The sequence below is a fragment of the Schistocerca gregaria genome, chromosome 7 (genome assembly GCF_023897955.1).
Source record: "Schistocerca gregaria isolate iqSchGreg1 chromosome 7, iqSchGreg1.2, whole genome shotgun sequence".
In the NCBI taxonomy this organism is placed as follows: domain Eukaryota; kingdom Metazoa; phylum Arthropoda; class Insecta; order Orthoptera; family Acrididae; genus Schistocerca; species Schistocerca gregaria.
This window is the reverse complement of record NC_064926.1, coordinates 315,047,822-315,063,292: the sequence shown is the minus strand read 5'-3', so window position 1 is coordinate 315,063,292 and position 15,471 is coordinate 315,047,822. Positions and strand designations below refer to the sequence as shown.

Sequence of the window (15,471 nt, the reverse complement as noted above, 5' to 3'; positions counted from 1 at the left end):
CCTACTTCAAAGTCTTCCAAACAAGACTTTGCGAAACTACAAAACAATGATATTCCTGAACAATTTTTTGAATGCAAAAATTTTAAACTTCAGTTCTTTTTGTCTTCTATTGTTACACCAAACTGGCCAACAATTTACAGGATAGAAGCCTGCAATGCACTTGGTGATTTTATGTAGGAGCAGAATCTTGTCTTGGTTTCAGCAAGATCTTTTGCTAATTTATGAAAGTTGTATGCTTTACTCATGGAAATTTTCAAACACACATGATTTCAACTAACTTTTGCCTGCCAAGTATGTGTGATTTTTTCCCTTCAATTGAGAGTACAATACTCAGTTTCCTCAGCATTTTCAAAATTTATAATGAAACCACGGAAGATCTTTATCGTCAAGCCCGTTACTCGGCACAGCCTGCTTCAGGAAGTTATTTACAAATGGTTCAAAATTTGCCGATAAACTATGTCCTCTCATTGTCTGACAAAGGAATGGTCAGACTTGTCATTTTGAAAACTGTTGCTTTTTTTACTGCTATGAGTTAGCTCTGAGAACAGTGCGTAAACAATATTTTACCTGCTGACATGGCCTGGATGTCTTCAAAAAAAAAAACTTTACAAACTAAGACATTTGTCGCATGGTTCTTGCACATTTGTTGACGAGTACAACTGCAAAGACGATGTACAACAGCCCTACGAGTCACAGACGTTGGACAAAACTAGGTCGGTGTTTGAAATGAGTCAGGCCTCATATCAGCATATTTTGAGGAGTGCCACACACATTTAATCACATTTTGAAGCCTTTGAGAGGGAAACTGATGATGTACTGCTGGTTGCAACTCTAGAATGTTGTCACACAGACTGGAAACTGCAGTGATGTACTCCCAATAATTTCTCTGTTAGTTTTCTGTAACATTCTTTCCACTGATGGAAAAATTTTGTAACAGTTTATGTTCATTATGCTGAGTGACATTTGAACTAACTCTGCTTTGTTGGAACTCAAAATACTGCTTTCAATGAATTAGAACTTTTATGACCTGACCACTAATCTAGAAGAGTTTCTCACAGAAAAAAGGAAAACATGATGCAAGAGACATCTAACGTTTTTCATTTCCCATTTTTCCCGAATTTCAATGGGTCTACCACAAGATTGTCTGCATGTCCCCTTTGTTTTGGCACCTACTTCTGCGCTTTAAACTTAAAATTCACTAAAACTAGCAATCTTATGTGTTGCATTCACAATAAAAGCTTTCATTTCTGTTTGAATCACTTCATTTTCCAACCTGTTTCTCAATATGTATTTTGTTATTTTTCTTGGCACAATTGTATGCGTTCTATTGAAGTGATAGCTCAAAAAGTCATACATTTGACTGTCTCAATCTCTAGTCAACTTATGTCGTCTAGTGACTTTTTACACCTATACAATTCACATTCAGAACGGACAAAGCAATATTTATGTTGAACAGTACTGACATACAGCAATTTCTTACCACTTTCAACCAACCAAAACATTGCTGCTTTTTATCTGATAAGTAATTTTAGTTACTGGTGTTTCTTTTGGAGATAACTGATGATTATACATGACACTATCACTCCAAGAGTCTTCACGAGTAAGTTTCTTTACCGTCTGCAGATTTGCAATCTGCAACATCAAGTGTTTCAGTCGTTTATAGCCACATGTCTGCACTATTTCCATGTTCGTCTAGAAATTTAACTACCATTTCACACAGTATATAATCTTCACACACGTTTTCTGTTGCTGGCTTCATTCGACATCTGATTATCTCCATAGTGAGCAGAAAAATATTTGCAGTGCTTGCTGTCACCTGTGAGGGTAGACTATGTTCAGCATGAAATTGCTTGTGGAGTATAAATGAAATACAGAATTGCTTTCACAACTAACACCAGGGCTATATTTTTCAAAATACGTACCAGGAATTGAAAACATCTCAAAGAAATGGATGTTAGTTCCCCTTTCCACCAAAACCTTGCAGCAATATTCCTCTTTAGTGAATGCTGCCTAGAATGAGCCAAATGAAAAGAGGCTTGGAAAAAATATACAACAAAAGTGATACCAGTCACAATATAACGTTTATTCATTCATTCATTCATTCATTCATTAACCAAGCAGTGGCAGAACACACATAAGGATATTTAAATTTGCACGATTTTGGAGCCTGGCAAAAGGGTTGAAGGAGAAGGGCTGGTGAGGTTCAGGAAATGGGATAGTTCAGGAAAGTCTCCCAGAACACTGGGTTAGGAGAGACTAACCGCATGGGATAAGAAGTCTGGTGGCTCCCATGACCCGAGGTTCTGGGCAACTTTTACAAACTCTCCTCATTCCTAGACCTCACCCATCCTTTTCCTTCACCCTTCTTCCTTCTGCTTCAACCCTCCTGCCATCACTTGGTGAGTAGATTTTTTATAAATCCAGTTCCATTATGGTTTCAAAAATTGATTATTTTCATTAACATTTATTTATTGTTACATTCAATAACTTCGTGCATACTCAAGGATGCTCCACAAATTGTGTTTCACACAAATTTATTTTTCACATAAATTACAGAAAGTAGAACACTGAAATCTCCACTTCAATTGTTAACATTTTTAAGACTTTGCACTCAAAGTTTATTCCACAACGATCTTTGTTGCACTTCTTTATGATATTACTTGAGTTGACATCTAAGATATTTGCAAATAGCCAGTTTTGATCATTAAATGTGGTCATAAAATATTATAACATTAACAGCATATTCTTACTTCCAGATGGACTCTGGAGCATGCATTTTCTACTTGCCTTATAAGATCTTAGATAATTTGCCTACAGATTAAGAGAGGCTTCTGTTCCAACAATAATGACCCCATTCCATACCCCATTTCTTGAAGATATGAGCAGTGAAGTTTTACATGGCCTGATTCAAGTCCCCTACATTTTGTATTCAGAACTGAAGGAACTGCAGCCATCTTGCCTACATTTTATTTACATTAATTACAAACTGCGTAATTTTGTTTGAGGATAAAATAGTAATAATAATTATTTACTATAACTGCTAGGATCAGCTTCTTTACCCTAAGAGATTTAACTATTTTCAGAAGAGTGGTACAACATCAGGGATGTCATCTTAAGGATTTGAATGAACATTATATTGAAGTGAGGCATTTATTTTCAACATGAAAATATAGAATTTTTCAGATATTCCTCTACATGTTTAGGTAATGAATCGACAGTTAACATTTCTAAACTACAAGGTGACCTGTTGTTTATTCAGTTTGCTGACTATATCCTCAAGCACGCTTAGCTGCAGGAGGAGTCTGTTTCAACTGAAGAATAATGGAACGCATGCGGGAGACATCCTTACTGGTCTTGCTTGATTTAGGGTTGAAATCACACAGCTTTGCAATCCTCTCCCACTCAGTGCCTGGCTCAATTTCTCCTGCTTCAGCAACAAATTGTTTCTCAGCGTTCCTGTAAAGTTAATGAAATGTTATTCAATTGATCTTTGCTATAGGATACTTAAATAAACATGATCAGCAGCTGTTAGTAATTATGCAAATTATTTTAGCAAAATATATAGCACTTACTTAGCTGCTTCCCTGTGGTAGCATTAAAAAAAAAAAGAAGAAAATATTTAATATTACATTTTCATTACAACTGATAGCATATTTTCAGCATAAAAGTCTTTGTGCAATGGCAAGAATAAATTACAACAGTGAGATACACCATGTTAAGTATGCATTTGTTCCATAATCTTCCTAAGGGTGATAACAGGGGGTGGGGGGGGGGGGGGGGGACAGAGGCCCAGCTATTCCACAACGAATGAACATTTTAGAGCAAGGGAGCCCTCCAAGAGGAAGCAGGTAATATAATTGCTTTTCCAAAATTAACAATAGACACTTTAGAGCCAATCATTCCAACTTACCGATTTGCTGCCTTTGTTTTGGCTATCTGCTCCTCATGATGCTTATACCATTCTTCCAGCTCTTTCTTAGCTTGCTCCCGTAGTTCTTCCTTCCGTTTTTCTTCATTAGCATCTAAAAACAGGAATATATTGTTCTCAAAACAGACACAGAAGATTAGTACTAATAATTGATTAATTTGTCAGTGCAGTCTTATTACATCTTATTTTGCAGTTGCTAAGTGTTTAGCAATAACACTGAATTAAAGATAATATGTTTAGTTTTTTTACTGTACAGAAAAATTAGAAAAACATGTTATGAGAGCCTTACATTAGTAAATTGTGGCAGGCTCCTGAATCCAACCAGACACAGATTTTCCATGACAACTTGATATTTCAGGATGCACTGCTTATGGATATTTACTTACAAAAGCTACTTATGTTCTAATGATCTGTATATCATACATTTCAGAAAAATTCAAATGATTTAAATGCCACTTCTAGAAGTCAAAATACCATCAATTTTCAAGATTCTTTGCAATGAGCTTCAAGGAAAAAAGTGGAAATCAAATAACATCTTTAGTAAGAAGGGGATTCAGTGACCATTTCCTAGTCATCTATACTGATCTGTAGTGATTGAGTCAGCTGGCAGAGTGATGGAATATCAACTGAAGACTTGATTCTTCTTTAATCCTAAGACAACAGTAACAAAATACTATTGAACCTTTGGTAAAATCTGAATTTGCAGGCAATGAACTAGTGTGTATAAAATATTAGCTCCATTTCTGTGAAACTATGTTTAAACCAAACTATTATATTTCCACAGAAAGAAAAATCTTTTGCTGTATTTGTATAAAAGACCTTTCAGTACTTTTAAGTCTGTGTCATCAGTATCACCAAATTTCAAAACAAATAAAGAACTGTATACTAACTTTAGTACCTGCAAGTGCTACCCATACAGATATGCCAAAGGCATTTATGCAGTCAGGAGCAGTATGTCTAAAGAGGATGCTACACAAGAACAAGGTGACAGACACTAGCCATAGGTGATTGAGGGTCAGGGGCGTGGGGGGGGGGGGGGGGGGGGGGGGAAGTAGTGCAGCAGTATGAGCACTCTTATCACACCTATGCTGTGTACAGTAATGGTCTTCCGCATGGACTGTGTTGCTTACGAACTGATTTCTGAATTGTGTTGATTAACACTACACAATCTAATATACGTAACGTTCCATCCTGCTAAATACTTTGTATCTGCAACAGCAACAACGTTCAACAGCAGTAACAACTTCACCAACTGCAGCAGCCAAAGCAGTTAAGGGAATTAATTATGCCGAAGGAATCATCCTCTACCACCAATCAACAGATGCAAGAAGCACTGCAGCAGTTTGCAAGTCCTGTTACCTGCATTACCAGCACTGAATTATGATTGAGAACTACGAATCCTGTGCCAAACAACTTCAACGGCACTTTGCAGCATTTAAGGTAAACAACAAGCAGGGTCAGAAAGCATTCACTGTATTTATGTGGTTGGTTGGAGAAGGAACTAAACTACGCGGTCATCAGTCCCTCTGATCTTAGATTAACTAAAAATGATAGAATTCCACATTAAAAGAAGGAACGACAATATCCATAAAACTATTAACTATTGACAGGGAAAGAAGGAAAAGGATGGAGCAAGAGGTGAGAAAAGTGACTATGATAGGGGCACAGGAGACAGAGGTGCTCAAGACAAAACAGACCCCATAAAGAAAGTAGTTGTTGGGAGGCAGAGGGCTGGGGTGAACCACCACGCCCACTTGAAGCCAATCCATTCAGGGTGAAAGGGGGGGTGCAAGAGCACCTGCCATCCCTTCCACTCACTGATAAGGTGGAAGGTCCCTCCCTTTAATAAAGTGATAAAAACCCACATCATGAATAAAACTTAAAACGAGATCCGCCATTGAGGCATTGTCAGCCAACACCAGGGATAGCGAGTCTGGAAAGCTGAAAGTCCGTCGCAGGGTGGCTAAGTTGAGGCAGTCCAATAACATGTGAGCCAAAGTCAACATCAACCCACGACAACAGAGAGAGGGGACCTAACGACAGAGGAGATAACCATGAGTCAATCAACTATGGCCAATGTGGAGCTGGCATAGAACGACAGAGGCCTTCCGAAGGGCCCCGGAAGAGGACCGCCACGGAGTTTTAGAATCCTTAATTGCCCTGAGCTTGTTCAGCGAAGGAGGAGTGTGCCATTCTGCATCCCAATGGCCCAAAACCTGATGACGTAATGCTGAGTGAACATTATTTCCGAAATACCAATAGCAAGTGATGGCCTGGTAGTAGTTAACTTAGCCAGCCAATCAGCAAGGTCATTGCCAGGAGCCCCAACATGGCCTGGGGTCCAAATGAAAACCACTGAACATCCACATTGAGCAAGGAGAGAAAGGGAGTCCTGGATAGCGATGACCATTGGGTGGCAAGGGAAGCAATGGCCGATAGTGTGCAAACCACTCAATGAGTCACTACAGATAGTGAAGGATACTCCTGAGCAGGAGTGGATATGGTCCAGTGCATGCAAGATGGCTACCAATTCTGCAGTAAAAACACTACAGCCATCAGGCAAGGAATGAAGTTCTGTGCATTGCACATAGGTGTAAGCAAAACCAGTGCACCCAGCAACCATGGAGCCATTACTATAAGTCACTTCTGAACCCTGAAATGAACTGAGGAGACAGAATTGGTGGCGAAGGGTCATGGGAGGGACAGATTCCTTTGAATCTATTGAGAGATGATGACAGAGCTGTGGCCGAGAGACACACCAAGGAGGGGTACATGCGTGAGCAGAAAAGAGGCAGTAAAGGGAATTGCTTGAGCTCAGAAAAGAGTGACTGAATGCAGACAGCCATGGTAAGCCCACATCATGGCCGCTGCTGTGGCAGGGTGATCTCCATGTCTGGATAAAGGAGACAATACTTAGAGTGCTTTGGGGTGCAGCAAATGCGGAGCACATAAGATATCAGCAGTTCGCGCAAAACTCTCAGTGGTGGAATCCCTGCCTCTGCGAGAAGACTAAGTACGGGGCTAGTCCAGAAGGCACCAGTTGCAAGTCAGACCCCACAGTGCTTGATGGGGTCTAGGATCTGCAACGTCAAAGGCGACGCAGAACCATAGACAGAATTTCCATAGTCTAAACGAGACTGGACCAACACTTGAGAACAGAGCAGTCTGCACCCCAGGCTGTATTGCACTGACATCTAAGAACTATGAGATGGGACCAGCATGTTCTCTTCAGCTGGCGAAGATGGGAGAGCCATGTCAACCAGGCACCGAAGACCAGACCCAAGAAGTGAATGGTGTCCACTGCTTCAAGGGGCTGTCCATCGAGGAACAGTTCCAGATGGGGATGGACTGTATGGCGATGGTAGAAACGCATGACATTTCTTGGCTGCCAAAAACAAAGCCATGGGAGAGAACCCATGACTGCACCAGGCAGATTGCCCCCTGTAGACTGCGCTCTGCAGTGCCCATTACAGAGGAAGCGAGATAGATACAAAAATCATCAGCATACGAAGAGGGGGACACTGTCAGTGCAACAGCTGTCACCAGACCATTAATGGCTATGAGAAGAAGAGGGATACTCAGCACAGAACCCTGTGGAACCCCATTTTCTTGCAGATGGGGAGTGCTGTAGGAGCACCTAACTTGGACCCGAAAAGAGCGACAAGAAAGGAAGTTACAGATAAAAATGAACAAAGTGCCACGAAGGTCCCATGCATGAAGGATGGTGAGGATGTGGAAGCACCAGGTGGCGTCTTAGACTTTGTGCAGATTAAAGAAGACTGCAAGGAGGTGTTGCCGATGGGCAAAAGCTAACCGGATAGCAGACTCCAGGAGTACCAAGTTATCCACTGTAGAGTGGCCATAGCGAAAACCACTGAGTCGATGACAAAAGGTCGTGGGATTCGAAACAGCCACTTCCTCACCATGTGTTTACGGAGCTTCCAGAGGGTGTTAGTAAGTCTAATTGGATGGTAGCTATCCAACTGAACAGGCAGCTTCCCTGGCTTCAACACCCGAACAACAATGCTTTCCTGCCTCGGAGTGGGAAAGACTCCCTCACTCCACAGACTGTTTAAGAGCGTCATTATGCAATGGTGGCCAGCTACCGACAAGTGTTGGAGCATTTGGTTATGTATCCGATCCGGTCCAGGAGCAGTGTCAGGACAAAGGGCGAGGGCACTGGTGCTGGCAAATTCCCACTCGCTGACTGGAGCATTATATGGCTCTGAGCAGCAAGAAACTAAAGACAAAGGCAGTCGTTCTGAGCACTCTTTCAGGAGAAGGAACGTGGGCGGATACTGAACTGTTGCCAAAGCTTGAGCGAAATTTTCTGTTACAAAGTCCGAATTGATAAGGACAACACCACGCATAGGAATTCCTGCAACCCCGGTGGTAGGATGGTGGCCAAAAATTCACCCGAGGTTTGCTCAGACTTGTGAAGAGGGGGTGTGTGGTCGTATGGGTTCTACATATCGTTTCTAGCAAATCCGCTTCTGAAAGTCTTATGGCTGCAGCAATTTCCAGAGTCCAGCAAGGGACCATATTTCAGCGTGGGGAACCTGAGGAAGAAGGGATTGCTGAAACAGCTACTGAAAGAATGGCAGCAGTCAAAGTCTGAGTAGATTCGTCAACACTTGTGTGGCAACAAAGGGGGGATCGGATCAGAGGAGAAGGCACCCCAATCAGCCTTAGATATAGCCCACCTGGGAGGGTGATTGAGCGAGAGCCAATGAAGGAAGGTCAAAACAGTCTGATAATGTTCGCTGTCACATAAGTCATCGTGGACTCCCCACTGAATGGAGGGAAGAAGGCTGGGACTGCAGATGGAGAGGTCAATAGTAGAGAAACTTCTGTGCACTACACTAAAGTGTGTGGGAGCACCTGTGTTTAGTAAACAGAGGTCAAGCCCTGCCAGAACAGCTTCAACTGTCCTGCTGAAGGCAGTAGTCGTATGACTACTCCAAAGAGGGTTGCGGGCATTAAAGTCCCCTAATAGCAGGAAGGGAGAAGGGAGTAGTAGTTAAAGGGTGGTGAGGGTATGGAATGTGGGCGGCCTGTCAGATGGGTGGTAGAGATCACAGGTCATGATTGGAGTGGCCAGATGGATCCTGACAGCAATGGCTTCCAGAGTGGTAGGAGGGGAACCCATTTACTAACAATGTCCTTGCGGACCAAGGTACAAACACCACCAGAAGCCCACAAAGGGTCAATTCGGTTCTGGCCCACAAAGGGGGGGGGGGGTAAGAATTAACAAAATGGGTGTCCTGGAAGGCAATACAAATGGCAGAGTACAAGGAAAGAAGGGGCTGCAGCTCTGGAAGGTGATGCAAATAACCATTACAATTCCACGAGAGGATTCTCAAGCCGTAGTCCAAAGGGGAAGCGAAGGGACCCATCTGTCGCTGATAAGGATGGGGTAATATCCATATAGGTGGGGTCAGACTGTTGGTTCATTGACTGGAGGGAGGGGGGGGGGGGGGAAGACAACCTCAGGGGGTACTGGAGGGGCCTTGCCCTTCTCCTTGCGTTTCTGCTTGTTCTCTTGGGAAGGAAGAGAAAGGCAGTCTTCAGAGAGGGTGGGCACGACATTACACTGGGCAATCTTGACACCCACCGGCCACAGATTTTAGAGGGGTGCCTGGAAGAGGAGTCCCGGGAGGGAGCTCCAGTACTGGCAGCTGCCGAAGGAGGGGAACACTTCTTTGTCGGGGGAGGGGGAGCAGCACCCGAAGGTATGGGTATGGGTACTGACAAGGAGGGGGGGGGAGGGGGAGCGGGAGAGGAGGAGGCTGAGAGTGTGGGGCGAATGGTATGGGGTGAATGTGGTGGGGCTGGGAAGAGGGAGGGGAGGGGGGGTAGGAGGGGGGAATGGACACAACGGAAGACAGACACGGGATGGAGCCAGTCATACTTTCGACGAGCCTCAGTGTAGGTGAGCCGATCTAAGGTTTTGTACTCTTTAATCCTTCCTTCTTTCACAAACACCGAGCATAGAGGCAAGTGTGGAGAATGTTGTCCATGACTATTTACACACTGGAGGGGGTGCCCTGTCACTGCAGATTCGATCAGTGGTGCAGCGGGAAGACGTGTCTAAACCGTAAGCATTTAAGTGATGACACTTTCTGCAGGACCTGACCATCATTTTGCAGGACAATGCTCATGCACATACAGTGCAAGCTGTTACAGATTTGTTTGGCTGATGGGGCTGCTAAGTGCTATACCACCTACTGCACTCCCCTGACTTAAGCCCTAGTGAGTTCAACTATTTCTAAACTGAAGGAAACACTTCACAGCATTCTTTGGGCAATAGACCGCACCACTCGAACTGTCAACAAAATTGGCACTGCTAAGAATATCCTACGACTTCCACATCACTGGCAACGGGTTATATACAATGCTAGTGAATAATTTGAAGGTCAGTAAAAATGTGAAACATATCTATTTTGTACGAGCTGTATATAAAATAATAATAATAATAATAATAATAATAATAATAATAGCAGAGGAACTTCAGGATAAGGAAATCAGGCACAAGTACATAGTGATTTCAGAAAGGTACCAGTTAGCTGAATGTAGTCAATTACAGTCACTGGAAAAGGAATGTACAAGGTACAGGGACACAGTACTAGAAGTGGCTAAAGAATGTCTGAACAGTTGTGTGTAAAGGTAGGATGAAGCGAACAGCTTGGTGGAATGACAGTTAAAGCAGCCTGTAAAAGGAAAAAGAAGGCATATCAAAAATGGCTACATTCTAGAATTCAGGTAGACAGAAAGTTATGTTGAATAAAGCAACAAAACCAAACAGATAATTGCAGTATCCAAGAAGAAGTCTTGGGAAGACTTTGGTAACAGGTTGGAGACTTTGGTTCAAGCTGCTGGAAAACCATTCTGGAGTGTAATTAGAAGTCTTAGAAAGGGAGGTAAGAAGGAAATGACAAGTATTTTCGACAGGTCAGGAAAACTGCTGGTGAATCCTGTTGATGCCTTGGGCAGATGGAAGGAATATTTTGAAGAGTTGCTCAAGGTAGGTGAAAATACGATCAGTAATGTTTCAGATTTCAATGTACAATGGGATAGGACTGATGATGGAAATGGGATCACATTTGAGGAAGTGGAGAAAATGGTCAATAGATTGCAGTGCAATAAAGCAGCTGGAGTGGATGAAATTTAGTCTGAACTCAAAAACAGTAGACTGTCAGGTTTTAAATGGCTACACAGAATAATTGAAATGGCGTGGTATTTGGGACAGGTTCCATCAGACTGGACGAAAGCAGTAATCACGCCAATCTTTAAACATGGAAACAGAAAAGACTAACAACTACAGAGGTATTTCTTTAATCAGCGTTGTGGGTAAAATCTTCTCAGGTATTGTTGAAAGGAAAGTGCGAGTATTAGTTGAGGTCAAATTGGATGAAAATTGGAGTGGGTTTAGGCCTCTTAGAGGTTGTCAGGACCAGATCTTTAGTTTACGGCAAATAATGGAGAAGTGTTACAAATGGAACAGGGAATTATATCAATGCTTTATAGATCTAGGAAAGGCATATGACCAGGTTCCTAGGAGGAAGTTATTGTCTGTTCTATGAGATTATGGAATAGGAGGCAAACTTTTGCAATTACAGATCTTTACATAGTCAGGCAACAGAGTTGACAATAAATTGAGTTCCTGGTTCAGAGTAGTTTCAGGGGTAAGACAAGGCTGCAACCTGCCTCCACTGTCCATATTATTTATGGACCATATGTTCAAAACAATGGACTGGCTGGGTGAGATTAAGATATGTGAACACAAAATAAGCAGTCTCGCATATGCGGATGACTTAGTTGTGATGGCAGATTCGATTGAAAGTTTGCAAAGTAATATTTCAGAGCTAAATCAGAAATGTAAGGACTATGGTATGAAGATTATCATCTCCAAAACGAAGTAATGTCAGTGGGAAAGAGAGAACCGGATTGAGTGCCAAATAGGAGGAACGAAGTTAGAACAGGTGGACAGTTTCAAGTACTTAGGATGCATATTCTTACAGGATGGCAACATAGTGAAAGAACTGGAAGCAAGGTGTAGCAAAGCTAATGCAGTGAGCGCTCAGCTACGATCTACTCTCTTCTGCAAGAAGGAAGTCAGTACCAAGACTAAGTTATCTGTGCACTTTTCAAGCTTTCAACCAACTTTGTTGTATGGCAGCGAAAGCTGGGTGGATTCAGGTTACCTTATGAATAAGGTTGAGGTTATGGATATGAAAGTAGCTATGATGATTGCAGGTACTAGTAGATGGGAACAAAGACAGGAGGGTGTGCACAATCAGGAAATCAAAGAAAAACAGGGCGAACAGGCTTAGATGGTGGGGTCATGTTACACGCAAGTAGATACGGGTGCAGCAGTTTCCTTGTTGAATGTACAAACTTACTTCGACCTTGGGTCACCCCCGTTGAAACCAGTTTACAGACATCTCCGCGGTTATGGTAAACTGTTCATTCCCAACTGGGTCAATTCACTACCGATGTTACTTACAAATCAGTCACTCAGCCTCTTATTTTTGTCAGTGATGCGAGCTCCGCTAACCTTTTTGGATAGAATGCATTTCAAGCTTTCAGTTTTTTTATAGCATACACCATACAGTTGGTCTCCGAATAGGTTCCTTATCAATCGTTGGAATCTTTGACCTCTGACTTTAAGGATATTTTTGAGGAGGGCCTGTGGCGTGTTTCAGACTTTGAAGCTCACTTAACGTTGAAGGCATCGGCTCGCCCGCGTTTTCTACACGCGAGGCAGATCGCCTTGACTCTCCGCCCTCAGGTAAAAGCAGAGCTAGACCGGCTGACAGCCCTTGGGGGTCATTCTTCCCATTTCTTCTAGTGAGTGGGCTTTGCCCCTCATTATGGTCAGGAAAACCTCAAGAAAATTATGTCTTTGTGGCGATTTCAAGGCCACCATTAATTCCCAATTAGTCGTGGACACCTATCCCTTGCACACATTCTAATGAATTGTTCTCCGACATGGCAGGAGGCCAATATTTTTCGAAAATTGATCTTTCTGAGGCTTATCAACAGATACCACTTGATGAGGACCCCAAGCGGCTGGCTGTCGTCAACAGCCCGTTTGGCCCTTACCAATACCAGCAGTTGGCCTTCGGAATATCCAGTGCCCCGGCAATATTTCAGCATTATCTTTACCATGTCATGTTGACAATCCCTCATTGTATTAATTAGCCGGACGACAATTGTCACAGACTGCAGTACGAAGGAACACTTGCACAACCTCCGAACCCTCTAACTTCTTCCAAACGTCCATTGAGTATGTGGGTTACATCATCTCTTGGCACGGCATCCAGCCTCTAGGAAGTTTGGTCCAAGGTATTGTCGACCTTCCGCAGCCCGCTTCACTGAAGGAGTTACAAGCTTTTTTTTAGGCAAGATTGCCTATTACCACCGGTTCATTCCCAGGGCTTCCACCATAGCCCACCCTCTGTACTGCCTTCTGCGCAAGGGTGTTCCTTTTGATTGCTTGCCTGCATGTGAGCAAGCGTTCACCTCGTTGAAGGGAAGCCATTAGTCCTGGCTACAGATGCTTCACAGTATGGGGTGGGGGCAGTCCTGGCCCATCGCAACACAGATGGCTCCGAGCAGCCACCGGCGTTTGTGTCAAACACTTAGTCCCGCGCAGGCCCATTTCTCCCACATGGAAAAAAAGAGGCTTTGGCCATTGTCTATGCTGCTACCAAGTTTCACCCTTTCTTGTATGGCACAAAGTTTCAGTTAATCACTGACCATAAGCCACTACTATCGCTATTTGGCCCCACCTCTCAGATTCCGGATAGGGCGGTCCACAGACTGCAGCGCTGGGCCTTGTTCCTCTAAGTACCATTATGACATTTATTTTCGCCCTACCGGACAGGATGCCAAAGTCGACTCTCTTTCCCGTCTTCCAGTGGGCCCGGATCCTAAGTTTGATTGGAAGGAGATTATGCAGTTTCTTTTGGATGTGACGTCCCGCCAAGGGGTTGATGGCTTCCCAATCACTAGTTGACCCAGTTCTCCGGTAAGTAGTTCGCCTCGTTCAGTAGGGGTGGTCGTGCCAACCTCTTCATAATCCTCGCATGATTGTTCTTGCAAGGTTGCAAAGAGAGGTCTTCACATTACATGAGGGACACTAGGGTGTTTCCCGTACTATAACCTTGGCTCGCACACGTGTGTACTGGCCCGGTATAGATATATATTGAGCACTTGGTGGGCACCTGTTCCCAGTGTGCGAGGGAACAGGCGTCTCCCAGGTTAGCGTTCTCTTCATGGCCACCTGCAACCCAGGCATGGTAACATGTTCACATAGATTTTGCGGGCCTGCTTCTCAATGGCTTTTGGCTCATTGTCATTGATGCTTATTCCCAATTCCCATATGTGGTTCGCTGCTCCTCAACCACTTCAGAAGTTGCAATCTGGACACTCGCAAAAAAATCTTTTCCATGGCAGGTCTGCCAGTTACCTTGGTATCCGACAATGGACCTGAGTTTATTTCTCATACCTTCCAGGATTTTTGTAGGTGCTTTGGTATTCGACACATTGCTTTAACCCCTTTCATCCACAATCTAATGGGGAAGCTGAGCCCATGGTGGGCACATTTAAGATGCAGATGAAGTTTGTACACGAATTTCCTGCGGAGGCGGCGTTGACGTGTTTCCTGAAGGCATACTGGATCACTCCGATGGGAGAACACAGCCCAGCAGAGCTCCTCCATGGGCGCCAACCTAGGACTGCTGCACCTCCTCCAGCCTGGTCCTCGCCAGTATTCACAAAACAGGGTACCCACTTTTCCACCGGGTATGTCAGTCTGGGCACGTGGGTTTGGTCGCAATCCACACTAGATACCAGCGGTGGCCCTGCACCTCAATTGCCGCTGGCTCTATACCTTGCAGGCGGGGGACCGAGAGATACGCCACCAAAATCAGCTACGTCCACATTTGGGCACGCACCCTCCGACCCCTCAGGTGCCGGCTTCCCCATTGCTGGCACCCGTGTTTCCTCAGGGGACGCTACCGCCCCTCCCACCTGCGACTGTCATATTGCGATGGTTGTCAGCCTTTGCGGCCTCCAATAGCTCCAGCACCGCCATCGCCATCATTAGAGATGTCCCGGCAAGAGCCGGCCCCCTTGCAGGCCCGGTTTCTCAGGAGGCTGGTTCACCTGTGGTTGTGCCTTCCCCATCGTCCTCACCACTGGATCTTGCCCCTCCCGAAGTGGAACAAGATCCGGAGTTCGACAGCTTGTCACCCGTTCTGTCCCGGGCTACGGTGGTGGGACGACGGGGGCCTCTGTGTGGGTCACTTCCAACCGTTGAAGGTTCCGGCTCGAGGGTTGGCATTTATCACTTTTGCTATCGTGATACAACGAGCAGTAAGATTGAGCACGATATTTTGTTCAAATACTCTTCGCATAAAATCCTGTGTCTCCAAAACTACAAGGTTATGTTCAGCCCCATGTGCTGAACCGAGAAAGTAACCATTAAGCACTACATAGCACTGTTTATGTAGGTTCACCAGAGTGCTTTGTAGATG

At 44.1% G+C, this 15,471-nt stretch overlaps 2 protein-coding genes across 12 annotated transcripts in view; both read right to left on the bottom strand.

Annotated features, from left to right (window-relative positions):
- The window catches only part of LOC126281804 (uncharacterized), a 312,553-nt gene that overhangs the window by 179,583 nt on the left and 117,499 nt on the right, over positions 1-15,471 (bottom strand). The gene's annotated exons all lie outside the window — the stretch shown is intronic.
- Positions 2,060-15,471, bottom strand: part of LOC126281805 (clathrin light chain) — a 62,312-nt gene continuing 48,900 nt past the window's right edge. For all 11 annotated transcript variants that reach the window (XM_049981028.1, XM_049981033.1, XM_049981029.1 and 8 more), the window contains 2 exons: positions 3,911-4,022; positions 2,060-3,456 (listed from right to left, as the gene is read on the bottom strand). In XM_049981028.1, the coding sequence (XP_049836985.1) occupies positions 3,276-3,456; positions 3,911-4,022 (293 nt within the window). In that variant the 3' untranslated portion in view covers positions 2,060-3,275. The remainder of the gene's footprint in view (positions 3,457-3,910; positions 4,023-15,471) is intronic.